Source organism: Scyliorhinus canicula, chromosome 1, assembly GCF_902713615.1.
Source record: "Scyliorhinus canicula chromosome 1, sScyCan1.1, whole genome shotgun sequence".
In the NCBI taxonomy this organism is placed as follows: Eukaryota; Metazoa; Chordata; class Chondrichthyes; order Carcharhiniformes; family Scyliorhinidae; genus Scyliorhinus; species Scyliorhinus canicula.
The window spans coordinates 194435975-194455729 of NC_052146.1; the positions used below are offsets into that span (position 1 = coordinate 194435975).

The 19755-nt window shown below is 49.9% G+C and overlaps 1 protein-coding gene across 16 annotated transcripts in view; it reads right to left on the minus strand.

Annotated features, from left to right (window-relative positions):
• syne1b (spectrin repeat containing, nuclear envelope 1b) overlaps positions 1–19755 on the minus strand; it is a 667652-nt gene that overhangs the window by 279496 nt on the left and 368401 nt on the right. For all 16 annotated transcript variants that reach the window (XM_038805568.1, XM_038805603.1, XM_038805543.1 and 13 more), the window contains 6 exons: positions 17614–17790; positions 15003–15268; positions 10655–12815; positions 5833–6170; positions 3736–3880; positions 2373–2591 (listed from right to left, as the gene is read on the minus strand). In XM_038805568.1, the coding sequence (XP_038661496.1) occupies positions 2373–2591; positions 3736–3880; positions 5833–6170; positions 10655–12815; positions 15003–15268; positions 17614–17790 (3306 nt within the window). The remainder of the gene's footprint in view (positions 1–2372; positions 2592–3735; positions 3881–5832; positions 6171–10654; positions 12816–15002; positions 15269–17613; positions 17791–19755) is intronic.

Below are 19755 nucleotides of genomic sequence, written 5' to 3' on the forward strand. Positions count from 1 at the left end.
CCCCCCACCACATTTCTGAAAGTGAGTGAGGGTCAGAGGGAGAAGAAGAGATCAGGGCAGGGCCATTAAGCCCCTCAAGCCTGTTTCGCCATTCAGTGACATCAGGGATAATCTATGTCTTAGCTCCATCTCCCCACCTTGCAGAATTCCTACGATGGGAGTTACAAGGCTGGAGGGGGGTGAGATCCTTGAGGTTTTCTGGTTACTCATGAAAGAAATTAGATCTTGATTCCAAATTCATGCAAAACAGAAAGCTTAGGAACAGCCATAGAACAAAATGCTAAAAGAAGATTGCAATTGAATTGCAGAGGTTACACAGCGATTCTGTGCAAACACCCTATCCGATGATGAAAGTTGTGTTCCCATGCCAACCCTTGGTATTCATTGACCTTGTTCCCATTCCCGAGCGAAGAGTAAACCTGAAAGGGGTATTAACACACTTGGCCATGGCATGACCAATCAGAATGGAGCAGTATGGAAGACCACTAAACTCCAGGACTGGGTGAGGGAACTTTGACTTTTCAACTTGAAACGAGAGGACCAAGGAAAGCTTAATGGCTAGAGATAGTTAGACAGTAGGTAAATGGGAGACAGAATTTGAAATTAAAACGTAACAATGGGACAAGGAGAGACAGGTTCCAGCAGGTCAAAGTGTAAATTTAGGATTGAAATCAGCAATGATTGATCCACATATAGGCCGAAACCTTCTGGTCCCAAAGTGGCAGGATGCGGACAGTGTGACAGCCAAAGGTGAACTGAGTTTCCGCGGGACCGGGCAGACCCAGTGGTAGATGGTGGCCAGATCATTCCACCCATTGGGCAAACCTTTGAACAGTGTGGTTTAAAAAAAAACAAGAACACTGAGACACTGGGTGGATGATGGGACATTGTTGTATGGTCCCTCTGCATGGATGAGTTGGGTTAGGTTGGCAGTGTTTTCATTATCGTCATCATCTTTAATAGTGTCACAAGTAGGCTTACATTAACACTGTAATGAAGTCACTGTGAAAAGCCCCTAGTCGCCACACTCCAGTGCCAGTTCGGGTACAATGAGGGAGGATTCAGAATGTCCAAATCACCTAACAAGCATGTCTTTCGGGACTTGTGGGAAGAAACCGGAGCACCCGGAGGAAACCCGCGCAAACACGGGGAGAACATGCAGACTCCGCACAGACAGTGACCCCAGCCGGGAATCAAACCCAGGTCCCTGGCGTTGTGAAGCAACAGTGCCATCCACTGTGCTACCCACATTATTACCGTGCCACATTATCTTGTGGGCCTGCATTGAACACCATCCTGACCGAGCCTTCTAATATTTAAACAATCTCTCTCTTCCATCTAGTCTTCCTTCCCAGAATTCTGTCCAAACACAAAGGGAAAACCCATTTTGGTCTTTGTTTTTGATCATTTACCCCCATCCCAATTTTACTGAACTACAAATGGGCCAAAAGAGCTCCTTTGTACTTCAGACCATTGGGATCCATTTGTATTTCTACTGTAAAAACAAACACACTGAGAAAAATATATCATTAATCGGTGAATTGGTAAGAGAATGTACAAAGTCCAGGTGTGGTAGGACATTTTAGGTGGGTTCTGACATTGCGTCATGGATGTAACCTGTCCCTTATTTGGAAAGATGACACCTTTGACTAAACTTGTGTAAGGGGATAAGGACTGGAAATCTCAGTTGGTCAGGTAGCCAATGTGGGAGAGCATACAAGTTTGATGAGCTATCATCAGAACTAGAAGGTGTTAGAGATGAAGAGTTCTTGAGCAAGTGCAGATCCAGGGAAAAGTGGGTGCAAAGGAAGGGACAAGGATTAAGGTCTGGGATAAGGTAGAAAGAAGGAATGTCATTTCCTCCAGATTTTCCTCTCTGTTGGAATGATTTACACCTCCTCCATCCCCTAGATTTTACTTGCCCCGTTATCAACCATCTTTTGCTTCAGCCGATCATCACTTTGGTAATTTGATCACTCCAACACTCCACCCTATCACAGATCGTGCTGTCATTTTTTCCTACTTGTCCCTGGCTCTGCAATTGCTTAATATCTCCTTGGGTGGGTGGGGGGTGGGGGAAAGAGAAATTAGTTTGCATATTAGCACCACTTCCACCCAAGTCATGTTAACATATGTTAATTCGGCAGGGTGCACAGCCTTACGACAAAAGAGTTCCCCCTTTCCGTTTCCAATGTCTCCCAGTTTTAATGAAAAAGTTATCAGCCTGAATTAATTCCATTTTTCTCTCTCCACAAATGGTACTGGAGCTGCTGAGCATTTCCAGTGATCTCTGTTTTCATTGAAAATGTCCCACATCTGCAGCACTTGACTATTGTTCTGTTGGAAGCGATGTCCTTCACTCTGTTTCATACCTTGTCAGTGAGATTTTTCCAGCCCCGTGCAGCTTCTTCCAGCATTTTCTCCTGCTCCCGGGCAACAGTGCGGAGTCGAGTCCAGCGTTGCCACACAGTGGTCATCGACCTGCTTATGGTGGCCTTGCTGGCGTCATTCCCCAAGCTCTCGAGGTGTGAAGCTTGTTCCTCTAGGGCTGTGATCTTCTCATGGAAGGAGTTCACCACAGAGAGCAAGGACTGGGAGTAGAGAGAAATATTGGTGAAATGTGGGAATTAAACTAGAGCATGATGCTTTCACAAACACGTGCAACTTAGTACAGAGGTTTCTACTGAATTCCCTATTGGATTTCTTGGTGACCATCTGATATTGATGGTCTTAATCTTCCCACAATTGAAAATATTGGGTCCGATTCAGCCACCGCATTGCGCCCAGCAAGGAACTGGGCGCAATGGGTGAATCCCGTGAGAGCCCAAAATCACGCTCCGCGTCGGGCCGATCGAGAGTCTCCCGACTTGCTCCACCTGATGCAATCTGGATCTCCCTCTTGCTGAGCATGATCCAGATCAGCTTATCTAAATTAACCTACAGCTCATTTAAAAATCTGGACGCCGCTTTCACCCGGTGCCCAGGAATCAACAGGGGTACGGGCTGTGAGACCTCGACGGGGCACCGTTTAGCACTGGCTTCCGGGGGAGGGTCTCGCAGGCCATTAGAAAACCCCCGGGTGGTCGGGGACAGGACAGGGTAGTACCTGGCACTGCCATGGTGACAGACTGGCAATGTCATGGTCCCCAGTTGGCACTGCCAGAGACTGGACCTCGGTTGGGGGAGGGGGGCCTTGCCCATTGGGGGGGGGGGGGGGGGGGGGGGGGGTTGTGAAGGGGAGGTTCTAAGAACCTCAAGAAGGTTGGTGGGGGTGAAAGGGGTTCCAGAAAGTGTGTGTGGGAGTGTGGGGGTGCCTGAAAGGGGGGTTCGCAGAGATCAGAGCTGCTGGTCAAAATGGTGCCCCGAGCTGCGAGGAGTCGGTCCTGGAAATCGACTGAGCCCAATAAAAACAGCAAAGTATGATGTGACAATCGACAATAGTTTCATGGTCATCATTAGACTTTTAATTCCAGAGTTTAATGGATTCAAATTTCACCATCTGCTGTGGTGGGATTGGAACCCAGGCCCTCAGACCTTGGTCAGGGTCTCTGGATTACTAGACCACTGCCCCACTGCCTCCCCAGCTGCTTATTGTTGTGAGCTAGTTATTGATGAGTTAGTTATTGATGGGTTAGTTATGATTGTGAGCTAGAAATTGATCTGAGTTATCATTGTGAGTTGGTTATCGATGAAAGCTAGTTACTATTGTCAGCCAGTTACTGTTGCCATACTGACCTTGTGTTGAGTCAGCTTCTCTTCACTTTCATGGCTTGTTGCTGCTTTAGCTGAAGAGAATTCTGATAACTTCCTTTCCGCCTGGTTCATCAGAGCAATGACTTGCTGCCTGGTCTCCTGGTAGTCTTGCCAGTGGGCCACACATCTAGGGAAATGGGCCAGAACCACACTAATCAGTTCTTATTTTTGAAAAGATAGTCAACACCCCCCCGGAGCAGAGCTGATTTGATGCAGTGGGTGGAGTACTGACATTACCATCAGCAATCATTCGAAGACAATCTACTGTGCCAGGGTGCCAAACTAGGCAGCTTACATAACGAAAAGGGAGGAATTATAGTGATTTTCAAAACAGCAATGAAGTATCTCCAGGCCTCATGGTAGGATAACTCATTCATTATGCTCACTGCAACGGTGCCTCACGATATTGAAAAAACAGCTTCAGCTGACAATCTCGCCCAGATTGGCCTCTTTCTATAATTTTGGTGATTCCAGACCCTTTGGTCCATCAGTGTGATGATATCATCAAATCTTCATCTGGCCAATGAAATGACACACTGGAAGCAACTGCTCAAATTCAGCCTGATTTGCAGCCAGATTTCAACAAATCATGGATCACGGGGGCGATTCTCTCAAATGGAGCCAACCTGCGCATGTGCGGGGGACTTCTTCCGCGCGCCAGCCCTGATTCAATATGCCGTCGGTGGTCAGGGGCCGGCCACGCAGGAAAGTAGGCCCGGAGGGGGGCAGCGGGGGGGGGGGGGGTTAGAGGCCAGCCCGCCGATTGGTGGGCCCCGATCGAAGGCCAGACCCCATCGGAGCCCCCCCCCCCCCCCCCCCCCCCCCCCCCCCCCGATGATGGATCCCTTTTCCCCGCCCCACAGGCTGGCCCCCGACCCTTTGTGCAGAGTTCCTGCCAGCAGCAACCAGTGGTGAACGGCGATTTAATGGCCCGCCGATTCCAGTGGCCTATGGCCGGCGCCACGCCAACCACGTCGGCGCCGATTCTCTGGCATCGGAGCGTCATGGAGCAGTTGCGCCGATTCTCCAGCCCGGTGCGGGGCTCAGAGAATCACCCCCCACATTATTCAAAGTTATCATATAAATCGCAAATGACAAGACTAACAAGTACATTTGTATTTAGTAAAGGAAGGAGAATTGGCCAGGACACCAGAACTTTATGCTCCTTAAATCATTCCATGGCACCTTTAACATCCATCGAACAGGCAGACAGGGCCTCGGTTTAATATCTCATCTGAAAGGGCCTCTTCAATGAGGCTTGAGCCCATGTTCTAAATCAGTGGCAAGAGTGAGCAAGCTAGGCCAATGGATGGAAAACCAGGCTGAGCCGCAAATCGGGTGTGTGCCCCTCGATGCCTGACAACTCGATAGGTGTGAAGTTGTCATAGAGAACTACGGAGGGCTAAATCATTAAACCTTCGCCCCATTTTGATCTGAAACACCCTCCTTCAGCTGCTGTCCCAATACTTCAACAGATTTTCCAAGATTTTAATGGAACGTTATTACACAGAATTTACAAGATATAAAAAAAGTCAACAGATCCATGTCAGTTTTTATGCTCCATCCAAGCTTCCTATCACCCGATCAGCATAACTTTCAATTTGTTGATTATGGGTGAAGCTGACGCCAGGGCCTATGGGGTATCAGAGGTGTCGGGTGTGCAGGAGGGGAAATGGGCTGATGTCATGGCCTTCGCCTCTCTGATTGCCCAGCAACGATTTTCTTAAATTGGAGGTCGGCAGCACCATCAGAGGTGGTGGCGTGGTTGGGGGACCTATAGGAGTTGCTCAGATTGCAGAAAATTAAGTTTTCCCTCAGGGAAAAGGAGGAGGGGTTTGTAGTAGGGTGGAGGCCCGTTTCTGTCCATGTTTGAGGATCTGTCTGAGGCGGGGGTAGGGTAGAGGGGTTGGTGCTATGTGGATGTTTTTCTGAGGGTGTTTGCAGTAAAATACTCCAAATGGAGTAGATCACCATGCCAGTTCTGCCCTTGTTGTATCATGGCCAGATGATGACCAACGCAATGACATTATGCCCAACATAGCAATGTAAGCAATATTGACACCTATTTGAGGAACTTACCTTTGGAGAATCTCTTGCTGACTTTGAGCTTGCTGCTCAGTGGCTACTCTTCTTTGCTGCAGCGAGGCCAAGTTCTGTTCCACTTGCTCTCGTCCTGCCAAGTTGATCGAGGGCAGTAGGCCAGGTATCAATGCCTCCAACTCTCCCAGATGGGTGGCCAGCTCTGCTTCTGTGGTGAAGAACTCAACGTGCCTCCACAAGGTCTCCTCTGAACCCTCAACATCAAGGCCATCATCTGTCTGCTGTAAGAGAGCACTGGCATCGTCCAGCCAGATGCTGGCTGAGTGAATAGCCTGTTGGTACCTCTGCATCAGTGCCTGCAACTGGTCCATGGACGCCTGGAGGGATGGAAGAGAAATTATCGTTATCACTCTATCGAAACAGTCGTCACATCGCTACGGCAGTACTAAACCTGACCAGTCCCCGACAGCAATATTACCACGTTTCCTATCACTTCCTAGGATTAGACATAATACTTCTCACAGATTTCAGAAAAATCTAATTTCCCTGCCAATGAGGGACCATAGCCTGAGAAGTGTTCCACTTGGTAGAAATACATGACTGCAAAGGAGACTGTAATACCAGAGAGAAAGCCATAACACTGGAGATGGAGCTGTAATTTTGGAGAGGGCAGTGATACTGGAGAGAGAGGGCTGCAATACTGCAGAGAGAGGGCTGTAATACTGCAGAGAGAGGGCTGTATTACTGGAGAGAGAGGGCTGTAATACTGCAGAGAGAGGGCTGTAATACTGGAGAGAGAGGGCTGTAATACTGCAGAGAGAGGGCTGCAATACTGCAGAGAGAGGGCTGTAATACTGCAGAGAGAGGGCTGTATTACTGGAGAGAGAGGGCTGTAATACTGCAGAGAGAGGGCTGTAATACTGGAGAGAGAGGGCTGTAATACTGCAGAGAGAGGGATGTAATACTGGAGAGAGAGGGCTGCAATACTGCAGAGAGAGGGCTGTAATACTGGAGAGAGAGGGCTGCAATACTGGAGAGAGAGGGCTGCAATACTGCAGAGAGAGGGCTGTAATACTGCAGAGAGAGGGCTGTATTACTGCAGAGAGAGGGCTGTAATACTGCAGAGAGAGGGCTGCAATACTGGAGAGAGAGGGCTGCAATACTGGAGAGAGAGGGCTGCAATACTGCAGAGAGAGGGCTGTATTACTTGAGAGAGAGGGCTGTATTACTGGAGAGAGGGGGCTGCAATACTGGATGAGAGGGCTGTAATACTGCAGAGAGAGGGCTGTATTGCTGGAGAGAGAGGGCTGTATTACTGGAGAGAGAGGGCTGCAATACTGGATGAGAGGGCTGTAATACTGCAGAGAGAGGGCTGTATTGCTGGAGAGAGAGGGCTGCAATACTGGAGGGAGAGGGCTGTATTACTGGAGAGAGAGGGCTGCAATACTGGAGAGAGAGGGCTGCAATACTGGAGGGAGAGGGCTGTATTACTGGAGAGAGAGGGCTGCAATACTGGAGAGAGAGGGCTGCAATACTGGAGAGAGGGGGCTGCATTACTGGAGAGAGAAGGCTCCAGTGCTGGGGAGAGAGGGCTGTAATACTGGAGAGAGAGGGCTGTAATACTGGAGAGAGAGGGCTGCAATACTGGAGAGAGAGGGCTGCAATACTGGAGAGAGAGGGCTGTAATACTGGAGAGAGAGGGCTGCAATACTGGATGAGAGGGCTGTAATACTGCAGAGAGAGGGCTGTATTGCTGGAGAGAGAGGGCTGTAATACTGGAGAGAGAGGGCTGTAATATTGGAGAGAGAGGGCTGTAATACTGCAGAGAGAGGGCTGTATTACTGGAGAGAGAGGGCTGTAATACTGCAGAGAGAGGGCTGTAATACTGGAGAGAGAGGGCTGCAATACTGGAGAGAGAGGGCTGCAATACTGCAGAGAGAGGGCTGTAATACTGCAGAGAGAGGGCTGCAATGCTGGAGAGAGAGGGCTGTAATACTGCTGAGAGAGGGCTGTAATACTGCAGAGAGAGGGCTGTATTACTGGAGAGAGAGGGCTGTAATACTGCAGAGAGAGGGCTGCAATACTGGAGAGAGAGGGCTGTATTACTGGAGAGAGAGGGCTGTATTACTGGAGAGAGAGGGCTGCAATACTGGATGAGAGGGCTGTAATACTGCAGAGAGAGGGCTGTATTGCTGGAGAGATAGGGCTGTATTACAGGAGAGAGAGGGCTGCAATACTGGAGAGAGAGGGCTCCAGTGCTGGGGAGAGAGGGCTGTATTGCTGGGGAGAGAGGGCTGTAATACTGGAGAGAGAGGGCTGCAATACTGGAGAGAGGGGGCTGTATTACTGGAGAGAGAGGGCTGCAATACTGGAGAGAGAGGGCTGCAATACTGGAGAGAGAGGGCTGCATTACTGGAGAGAGAGGGCTCCAGTGCTGGGGAGAGAGGGCTGTAATACTGGAGAGAGAGGGCTGTAATACTGGAGAGAGAGGGCTGCAATACTGGAGAGAGGGGGCTGTATTACTGGAGAGAGAGGGCTGCAATACTGGAGAGAGGGCTGTAATACTGGAGAGAGAGGGCTGCAATACTGGATGAGAGGGCTGTAATACTGCAGAGAGAGGGCTGTATTGCTGGAGAGAGAGGGCTGTATTACTGGAGAGAGAGGGCTGTAATATTGGAGAGAGAGGGCTTTAATACTGCAGAGAGAGGGCTGCAATACTGGAGAGAGAGGGCTGCAATACTGGGGAGAGAGGGCTGCAATACTGGGGAGAGAGGGCTGCAATACTGAGGAGAGAGGGCTGCAATACTGGAGAAAGAGGGCTGCAATACTGGAGAGAGAGGGCTGTAATACTGGAGAGAGAGAGAGGGCTGCAATACTGGAGAAAGAGGGCTGCAATACTGGAGAGAGAGGGCTGTAATACTGGAGAGAGAGAGAGGGCTGCAATACTGGGGAGAGAGGGCTGCAATACTGGGGAGAGGGGGCTGCAATACTGGGGAGAGAGGGCTGCAATACTGGAGAGAGAGGGCTGCAATACTGGAGAGAGAGGGCTGTAATACTGGAGAGAGAGGGCTGTAATACTGGAGAGAGAGGGCTGCAATACTGGAGAGAGAAGGCTGCAATACTGGAGAGAGAGGGCTCCAGTGCTGGGGAGAGAGGGCTGTATTGCTGGGGAGAGAGGGCTGTATTGCTGGGGAGAGAGGGCTGCATTACTGGAGAGAGAGGGCTGCAATACTGGAGAGAGAGGGCTGCAATACTGGAGAGAGAGGGCTGTATTACTGGAGAGAGAGGGCTGTAATACTGGAGAGAGAGGGATGTAATACTGGAGAGGGCTGTAATACTGGAGAGAAAGGGCTGCAATACTGGAGAGAGAGGGCTGTAATACTGGAGAGAGAGGGCTGTATTGCTGGAGAGAGAGGGCTGTAATACTGGAGAGAGAGGGCTGCAATACTGGAGAGAGAGGGCTGTAATACTGGAGAGGGCTGTAATACTGGAGAGAAAGGGCTGCAATACTGGAGAGAGAGGGCTGTAATACTGGAGAGAGTGGGCTGCAATACTGGAGAGAGAGGGCTGTAATACTGGGGAGAGAGAGCTGCAATACCGGAGAGAGAGGGCTGTATTGCTGGAGAGAGAGGGCTGTATTGCTGGAGAGAGAGGGCTGTAATACTGGAGAGAGCGGGCTGTAATACTGGAGAGAGAGGGCTGCAATACTGGAGAGAGAGGGCTGTAATACTGGGGAGAGAGGGCTGCAATACTGGAGAGAGAGGGCTGTAATACTGGAGAGAGAGGGCTGTAATACTGCAGAGAGAGGGCTGTAATACTGCAGAGAGAGGGCTGTAATACTGCAGAGTGCTGTAATACTGGAGAGAGAGGGCTGCAATACTGGAGAGAGAGAGAGCTGTAATACTCTCTCTATATTGGAAGGTATAATACTGGAGAGAGAGAGTGCTATAATACTCTCTCTGTATTGGAAGTCTATAATACTGGAGAGAGAGAGTTATAATACTTTCCAGAGAGGGTGGTAATACTGGAGACAGAGGGCTATACTGGAGAGAGAAGGGTATAATACTGGAGAGGGCTGTGATACCGGCGTAAGATTTGTTGTAACACACAGTGGAATAGTGGTAATATTATTGGACGCAAAGAGTTCAGGCACAGGTCCAGCTGCCACCACGGAACATTGAAAGGAAAGAAAGATCTAATTGAGGGGGAGATAACATAGATGGAAAGAAAAACCAAGTAAAAATTTAAAAGCTATATTTTTTCATAATATCGAACAACTGTTTGGCTTCAGCTGGAGCATTGCGTCTAGTTCAAGGCACTGCAATTTGGAATAGATATGAGGAAAATGGAGGTAGTATATAAACCAATTCAGAAGAATGGTGGCAGTGATCAGTATTTCAGTTATGAAGAGAGATTGGAGAAGTTAGGGCTGTTTTACTGAGAAAGAAAGAGGAGCTATTTGACAGAGATATTCATAATTACGCTTCCAGCAAGATTTGGGCCATTACTTTAGTGGGCAAGTGGTCAACAGGCTCCAAAGGATGACAATGTAAAGAGCTTGGTTGATTAATTCAAATGCTAATAGGATAGATTTCTTTCAGAAAATAACATTTTGAGATACGTTGTGTAAGAGTAAATTGAGGTGTGGCTTGTGGTTGGGAAAAGCAAGTGGCCCCCAAATCTCTCCGCTACTGGCATTTTCTTCATCTATTGGCTAGGTGTGTTGGGGACTAATTTAAAGAGATTGACTGCTATAATTAGTCAACAACTCCATTGTTTATTTACTATGACTACCAGGATGGCAGAAGGTCAACCAGATAGGCCTCAGCCTCTTCTTGTCCAGCAATTCCTATTCACTAACCTTCCTGGTGCTCATTGTCTCCTGGACTTCAGTCTCGAGCTTGGAGAGTTCAAGCAAGTTGCTCTCCACCTGTGGAGGAATCAGCTCCCTGGACTCGGTATATTTCTCCTTCTCTTTACTGCTCAGCGCCGCCATGATCCGAAGACTTGACTGGACTTCCTCCTCGAGGATCTGGGATTTCCGTATCTCTTCCTGGATACTCTGAAGCTTTATATCCAGGTTTGAGGCCGTGCCGAGGTCTCCCTTAATCTGCCGCAGCCAATCCAGGGTGTGCTGGATTTCAGTCTGGAAATCGATCCTTTGGACGAGTCTGCTCTCGCACTCCATTATCCTCGCGCTGATTGTTCCTTGCGTTGACTGAAGCTCATCTTTCCAGACTTGTATTTGTTGACCCCTCGCCTCGTGGGCTCCGCTTTCCAACTCAGGTGAAAACTGCTCCACTTGCTCGACCAACCTCTTCAAAAGGGAGCTGGCGTCCTGCACCCCACCCGCCAAAGCATGGTAGTTCTTCAGCTTCTCCTCGATGGAGAGAGTCTCCTCGTTGATTTTGACGAGCTCTTCGCCGAGACCCCGGAGCTGCGTCTCCAGCTGCAGCGACGCAACCTCGTGTTCTTGGTAAGCTGCGGCGGTGTCGTCCAGCAGCCCCACACGCAGCTCAATTTGCCGCTTCAGGCGGCCGTGGAGGCTCGCCAAGCCAGCCATCTCGTCAGGCTGCCAGGGCTGGCCGGAGCTCCGGAAGGTCTCCTTCCTCTGGTTCAGGTCATCCACCGCCTTGCCAAGGCCCAGAACCTCACCAAGGAGGGCTCGGAGGTCACTCTGCACTGAAAGCACCTCCTTTGAGGAGAGGCTAAGGCGCACTTTGGTCATCTGTACCACCTGATCCTCCAGTTCACTCAGTGCTTTGCTGGTTAAATCAATCAAAGAGACGTACTCCTTACGGCCCGCAATTGCCTCCTGGATCTTGTCAGACTTTTCCTTTGCCAGGGCTACGATGCAGTTAAACTGCTTGGGAAGGACATTCAACTTCTCATCCAAAAAGGAGTGATCAGCTTCGCTCAGTGAAGGCAGCAATTCCCGCCCCGTTCTTTGCACTAGCAGAAGCAGATTTTCATACTCAGGAGATTGTTCCAGTAGCTGCTGGTACTTGCTCAGCTGGGAGGAGAGTTCTGCGTCACTGCTCATGAGGCTGATCTGTGGGAAGGTGACAATATCCGCCTGTTTTAGCCAGTGGCACACCTTGTCCAAGTCCGCCTTGAAATACTTCCTGGAGACCAGGATTTTCTCCAGCTCCTGCAGCCTCTGGCCACTTTGCTGCACGGCAGAGTCGTACATGCTCTGCAGCTCCTGTAACTGGGACATGATCTCAGCCGTCTCCTCCTCTGTCGCATCCTTGGCCAGCTCCCTGCCCTGGGCCCACAGGGCCGTGACATCCGCTTGATATTCCTTCAGCCGGACGCTCACGTTCTTGCAGGTTCGGATCTGCTTGCCCACGTCCAGTGGCAGAAGGGCCACATGCTCCTGTGACGTGGCCACCCGCTCGTTTTGCTGGATCCAGTTGATGGCCAGGCTGACGGCCATGAGGAACTGCGTGCGGTCCGACAGGGCCTTGCTCAGGTACTTCCTCCGCTGGCCGACCGCCTCGCTGAGGGAGCTCATCTTCCCGTGCAGTGCGCTCAGGGCCCTCTGCAGTCGCTGCCTCTCGTCCAGACCCAGGCGAGCCAGGATCTTCTCGGCTTCCTCCGTCACCGCCCCATGAGTCAGCTGCTGGGACTCCAGCTCATTGCAGATGGCGATGTGGTCCAGGAGGAGGGTCTGCGCCAGCTCAGCTGGCGGGCTACATCTCAGAGCCTCGGCGAAGAGATGGGTCTGACCGTCCGCCCAGTCCACTAAGTCGTCGAGTTTGGACTGGCACTGGCTCAATTCCTCCAACGTCAGAACGGAAACCTGAATTTTCTTTTCAATCAGGTCCTCCAAGTGGGCCCATTGCTTCTCAAAGTGGCTAGTCTGCTCTTTGACCAGTTCCTTATCTTCGGGGTTCAAGCGATCCATTAGTTTCTGCTTCTGTTCCTTCAGGTCATCCACTACAAATTTCTGAGCCTGCACGATGCTCGCCAGCTTCTTCAGAGCTTCCAGGTGTTCAGCGGTGCTTTCAGCATCCATTCTGTTACAAACAAAACAACATCAAAGTGAGAAGGTGCCGTGTTTTGCCTGAAAGCGGGACAACAATTACTCCCAGTGTATTTCTCCACTTTAATTAGAGGGATGATTTTCAGACTTTGTTGCGGAGCAGGGTCTCTTTGCCTGCCTGGAGTGAACACTGGGAATCTCATGAGACCTCTTACCATGTCTTGGTGAAAGAAAGTGGTAAACAGCGAGCGCTGAGGGATTCCCATTGTGCACTCGCAGTAAGTGCACCTCCCAGCCGTAAGGCCGCCAGGGACAATTGCTCCCGACAATGTCAAGATGTAACAATGCTTCCTAACTGGCGGATGCTTTGTTGCACTGACACATGCCAAATACAGACATTATACTGATAAAACTGGCAGGTAGACAGATCGTTAGATGTCTAGTCAGACAGATAGGGATAGAGAAAAGAGGGAGAGAGCGAGATAGAGAGAGAAGGAAATAGAGCGAGAAATGAATAGAGAATAGAGAATAGGCCGCGGTAAAAAAAAAGAGTTCAATTTTGAGTGTGAATAGCAGGGCGTATTTCGGCATCTGCAGCACCAAGAACAACCCATTATCTAACAGGACTCTGCTGGGGTTTTTTGGCCTAGGTCGGGAACACAGTGCCGAGGCCACGCTCACCTCATTTCCTGCACTGACTAGCTCAGCTCAGCTTGGCAGGTCAGCAAGAGTATTGGGGAATCGGGGCAGCTTTGACCTCCCTCTGCTCCTCCACCACAGCTTCCAGACCCCCCTGCACCAACTCTACCTCTTTGGGAGTCCTCGAGCCACCCCCCTCACCCCACCTCTCAAGGGCAGGGCATCCCCGGACCCAATCCCTGGCACGGGCAACCTGGCACCCAGGCATCTTGGTACTGCCATCCTGGCAGTGCCACCTGGGATCTCTGGAAGCACCAGGGTGGCACTGCAAGGATGCCCAGGTGGCAGTGCCAAGGTGGCACTGCAAGGATGCCCAGGTGGCAGTGCCAAGGTGCCAGAAGTGCCAGGGTACTACCCTGCCCAGAGCCCGACCCCCCCGGGATTTCTAATGGCCTGGGGAACCCCCCACCCAAGTGCTGTTAAGCCTGGTTCACGTTTGTGTGGACCAGTGCTAAACGCGCCATGGTGAGGTCTCCCAGGTGAGGCCATTAGTTCCCAGGCCCTGGCAGAATCTGCCATAGACATATTTCAATGAGTCTATTTAAATGCCTCACTTAAATATGTTAATCTGGATCTTGCCCAGCGAAGCATGAGCCAGATCGCGACATCTCACAAGATCTCGCTCGATCACAGGAGGTGTTCCAAGCATTGGAAATCTCGTAAGAGGCCTCTCTCGAGTTTTAACGGCCTCACCCGTCACCAAGTCGGGCACGATAAGGCCATTAGATCGTGCTCATAGAGAGAGATAGAGCGATAGAGATAGTGAGAACAGAGAGAGAGACAGAGATATTTAGATAGAGACCGAGACATAGAGAGAGAGAGAGACATAAAGGGAGAAAGATAGGGCGGCACTATTGCCTAGCACAGTGGTTAGCACTGCTGCCTACGGCGCTGAGGACCCGGGTTCAATCCCAGCTCCGGGTCACTGTCCGTGTGGAGTTTGCACATTCTCCCCGTGTCTACGTGGGTCTCACCCCCACAACCCACTGATGTACAGGGTAGGTGGATTGGCCACACTAAATTGCCCCTTAATTGGAAAAACAGATTTGGGTACTCTAACTTTAAAATAAATAAAGAGAGAAAGAGAGGCACATGCCAGGAATCCTGGTTCCGAGATCGCCCCGTTATTGCTGCTGGTGAGGATGGAGAATCTGGCACTTTGCCAAATCTCCCGTTCACTGCAACGGGACCAGAGAATCCCATTGCCGCAAACTGTCGGAGAATACCGCCCTTAGAGAGAGAGACACACACAGACTGACTGACTGACTAAGATTATTGGGAATGATAAGTAGAGAAACTGCTAAAATAAACTACATTTAAATAGCACCTGCCACACCTTCAGCACAACCCAAAGTGCTTCACATTCCATTCAGTATTGCTTGAAGTGTAGCCACTCCGGTTTCGCAGGGAATGCAATAGCCATTGTACACAAAGCAAGGCTCAACAAACCGCAATTACAGGACTTAGCAGACAGACAGACATGACAGATAAGGAAAGTCTGTCTGTCTAACCACTCACTCACCTGGCCAGATTATCCCATTCTTTTGTGAACTTGTCCAGGAGCACCTCCACAATACTCATTCGGTCGTGGTAATCCCTGGCTCTCTGCTGGTCCTCCTCTCTCAGCGAGTGAAGAGCATTGATCTGGTGACATAACTCCAACCACTGGTTACTTAACTGGCCGATCTCGGTGTGTTCGGGCGATTCATGGCCTTCCGTCAGTATACTGACCTTCTCTGTGAGCGCAGTGATGTGAGCCTGCCTGGACTGGAACTGGTGACCCAGTTCCTAAAGAGAAGAAATGCAGACAGAATCTTTCAATGCATTGACATGCCAACAGCTGATGAATCTGAACTCTGGACTTAACTGGTAAATGTCAGGGTGTCCTCATCAGCAAAAGACCAATCGGGTTAAGGAGGAGGAAACTCACTCCAAATTCCGGCTCGTTGGTGGGACCTGGTCTGGTTCAGTCCCATTAATCAGATTGAAATGAATGGAATATGGAAAATCTCAAACCCCACTAACATCTGCCTGAAATCTGGGTGGAGGTTTTCTACTCCCGATTTCAAGTGGGTGGGAAGGTCGGAGGGGGCGCAAAATTCTCAAACTCAACGCAAGTCCCAAAACGGCTTTTACGATTTCCCGTTGTGATTGTCTCCACTCCCCCTCCCCCCTGCCCCCCACCTCCATGACATGACATGACATAATGGTGTTCCCACCATGAAATCTCAGGAACCCCATTGGCACACATCAGCGTACACTGTAACATCCCCCACATAGGGAAGTCCATCACGCCAGTGGGATTTACAATGGGTCTTGACAAATGGAGACCTGGGGCTGGATTCTCTGCTGGCGGGAAGCTCCGTTTTGCCGGAAGGGGGGGGGTTTCACGATGGCGTGGGGCTGCCCCACAATGAGACACCCCATTGACCAGCCGGCATAATGGAGCATCCCTCCGGCGGGGTGAAACAGAATTGTGGCGTGGCGGGGAATCCAGCCCCTGGTGAGCAGAACCCACTGGGGGGAGCACAGGTAAGTACAGACCCCGGGGGGGGGGGGCATCCCTGGAGTGGGGGAGTCTCATGTCTGTGTGGGAGGGGGTACTGGATTTATTCCTATTATTTTCCAAATCGGGCACCCCAATCCTTTTCACCCCTCCAATTTCTTTCCAAGTGTGAATAAAATACAGTTGGAAAACCCAGCAAGGCAGCTGGCGGGCTTACGGCCTATGGAGACAACACTTAGGAAAATGTGTTTCACTCCTGCATCAAGTGTCAAGACCAATTCAAAGATGAAATTACACCCAAGACATTTCCGATATGGGCCGGAATTCTCCGTCTGTTTCCGCCAATCCTGCTGCAGTGAATGGAGGTTTTGGCTGAGCCCAAATTCTCTCTGTTCTCGCTAGCAGTGGGGGCGGGACGAACTGGGATCGGAGAATCCCGGCCATGGTTTCGGATTGATGCCGGTAACTCAACAGTGTGATTACCCGAAAGTTAAATTGGAAATGCTAAAGCTGAAACTCGGCTGTTCAAGTGTAAACCAATGGGAGGCCAATCCATTAACTACATGATGTGAGAACACAAAGGCTACAGCAACACTTTTACAAGGGAGAAGGGAAGGAAGATAGGGTAATCCAGCTCGGGGGTGAGGGGAATAGAGGGGCTCAAACCGAGTGCCTGCGAAGTGAGTTTAAACGATGCAGGCCTAACGAGCCCGCAGGCCTCTAAAATTTAGGTGGAGGCTACAATTGAGAAAACAATGTTGTGTGGCGACTGGAAGACTTTAGGGGTGGGATTCTCCGTTGCCCGACGCCAAAACCATGATCGGCAATCGGGCGGAGGATCAATGTCGATGCCGGAATCGGGTCCGGCGCCAGTTTGAGGCTGGATTGCGATTCTCCAACCCCTCCAAACTGGCATCATTGTGACGTGCACCACACACAGTCGTAAGGCTGTTGGCGCCTCGTTGGCCGGCCTACCCGTGATGTTCCATCCCATATGGGCCGAGTTCCTGACGGCACGGGACACGTGTGGTATGAGCCAGTGTGCCAGCTGCGGACAGTGTGCAGCACCGCCACACTTGGCCGGGATCCGTGCCACTGGCTGGGGGGCGTCTGCTGGGGAACAGGTGGGGGTAGCTGCCGATTCATCAAGGCTTCAGGACATAAAGGGTTAAATTACCAGGACAGGTTGCAACATGGGTTTGTATTCCCCTGAGGTTTGGAAAGTTTGGGGTGATTTAATCAAGGTGCTTAAAGTGATTAAGGGTTTTGATAGGGAAGATGCAGAAAAATACTAGTTCCTCCAGCAGGAGAATCCAAAACAAGGGAGCGTTAGTGGCAAAAGACTGGAGTGAAGTTATTCAGGATGGAAATCAGGAAGAGTTTGGAAATATGGCTCAGAATGCCAGGTGGGTCAATTGGAGTTGAGGATTGATGGTAATAATAATTTGTTAATTAAGTGTATCAAAGGATGTGAAGTAAAGGACGGAGGGGGACAGAGTAAATGGGATTGAGGTACATATTAGTCATGATCTAAATGAATATTTATATTGTTCTGAAGTCAAGGGGCTGAATGGCCTACCCCTCATCCTATGATCTGAAAATCTCAATGTTCTACTCTATTTCTCACCTGTACTTGGGCCAACTGTTTCTGAACAATTTTCAGCTCCATTTCCGCCGGCCTCCTCTTCAAGCTTTGGAGCTGCTGCTCGCTTTCCAGAAAGTAAGCCGCGAGCTCTGCCTTCTGCCGTTTTATTTCCTCCCAGCCGAGGGCCAACTCCTGCGATCTGACCAGGTGCTGCTCAATCTGAAACACAGTATGGCCTGGGTTCACCTCGCGGACAAAACACGAGGGCTGTGCCGACATGTAACAGGAAACCATAAGAGGGACCACATTGGACTGGACTGGGCGAACTCTGTGAAGTTGGAGGTGCTCAGTGGATGGGCCTCTCGTCTCAGAGTCAGAGGGTTGTGGGGGTTAAGCCCCATTTCTTTTTTTAAAAAATATTTTAGAGTATTCAATTTTTTTTTGTCCAATTAAGGGGAAATTTAGCGTGGCCAGTCGACCTACCTGCACATCTTTTTGGGTTGTGGGGGTGAGATCCACGCAGACATGGGGAGAATGTGCAAACTCCACACAGACAGTGGCCCGGGGCCAGGATCGAACCTGGGTCCTCAGCGCCATGGGGCAGCAATGCTAACCACTGTGCCACCGTGCCACCCTACAATCCCCATTTCAAAGACTTGAGCACAAAATATACATCGACACTTCAAGTGGAGTGCTGAGGGAGCGCTAACGGAAGTGCCATCTATCAAAATGTGATATTAAACCGAAGTCTTATCTGCCCGCTCAGGTGGACGTGAAAGATTCAGTCTGACACTATTCTGAGTTCTCCTGGTGTCCTAGCCAATATTTATCCCTAAACAGGTTACCCGTCATTATCACATTGTTGCTTGTGGGAGCTGGCTGTGCGTAAATTGACACATTTCCAACACTGGCGATGCCAATTCATTAGTGCTTCATTGGTTGTGAAGCCTTCTGGGGCATCCTGAAAGGCAATATAATAAATGCAATCCTTCCAATTTTCCTTATTTTTCTATTCCCTGTCTTCCGCTTTGTAAAACTGGCAAAGTTAAATTCATAATTTTGTTTGGAAAATGCTGTTTGTTAAAGATCTCAACCGGCAAACTTTCAAGAGATAAAGAAAGACAACGTTTTGTGATGGGAAATAAGGATTGTCGGGAAGGGACTGGCTGACCTGCCTCAGCTGGAAATGATGGATCAGCGCAATGTTTTGTGAGAAAGTTGTTTAACCTGGATTTTGATGCACCGTGAACAGAGCTGGCTCAGTACTCGGGCTTGGCAAAGAGAAGCCTGTCAGGAAGAGGATGCACCACCAGAGACGAATTAGCCCTCACACAATCTCATCCAGGGCTTTGAAACCACTTCACCACTTGTGCAAGCTGGTATTTGGAGGAGATGTCACCCAGATAATGCACAAAGAACTACTCCAACCCTGTCTGAGTAACACATTAACCACAGCTCTGCAAAAACTCACATTTCAAAATTAAACCTGATCAATCACCATCTGCAAAAATGAGAACAATTTGGACAGTCATCGGGTAAAGTAGGTATGGATTTTGGCAGAGAGGTGTTTGAAGAGAAGTCGAATTCTAGGAATTGCCCTCCCTGCCCTCCCCCCCTAGAGTTTATCTCTTCTGTCCACCTCACACTATAACCGGCACAGATATGCCACACCTTTTCCTCTTGCCATTTTGGACAGGTTTTACACAGAATACTGGTCAGTGCTGGGAATAATGCTCCCCAAATGCCTCCTCCGACCCTAATTCATCTCATTAGAACAGCATATCCTTCTATTCCTTTCTCCCTCATTTCTTTAATCGAGGTTCTCCTGAAGTGCATCTATGTAAGTTTCCTCCACCACTCCATGTGCTAGTAAAGTCACCATAGTCCCAGATGACCATAGCTGCTTTCTCCTTTTAGGGGATGAGTTAAGTGGTGATGATTTAACCTGAGGATCACCACATCTCAGGCGAGGGGCAGGTTGAGAAGGCAAGGCTTGATGAATAAATGATAACCTCAACCGGCACAAGGTTTGAACCCACATTGTCGGCCTCACTCTGCATCACAAACCAGCTGTCTAGCCAAATTAGCTAAACCGGCCCCCACTCCATGTGCTACTGAGTTACCATCATCATTCTCGGAGTGAAGAGGTTTCTCCTTTATTCCCATTAGGATTTATTAATCACC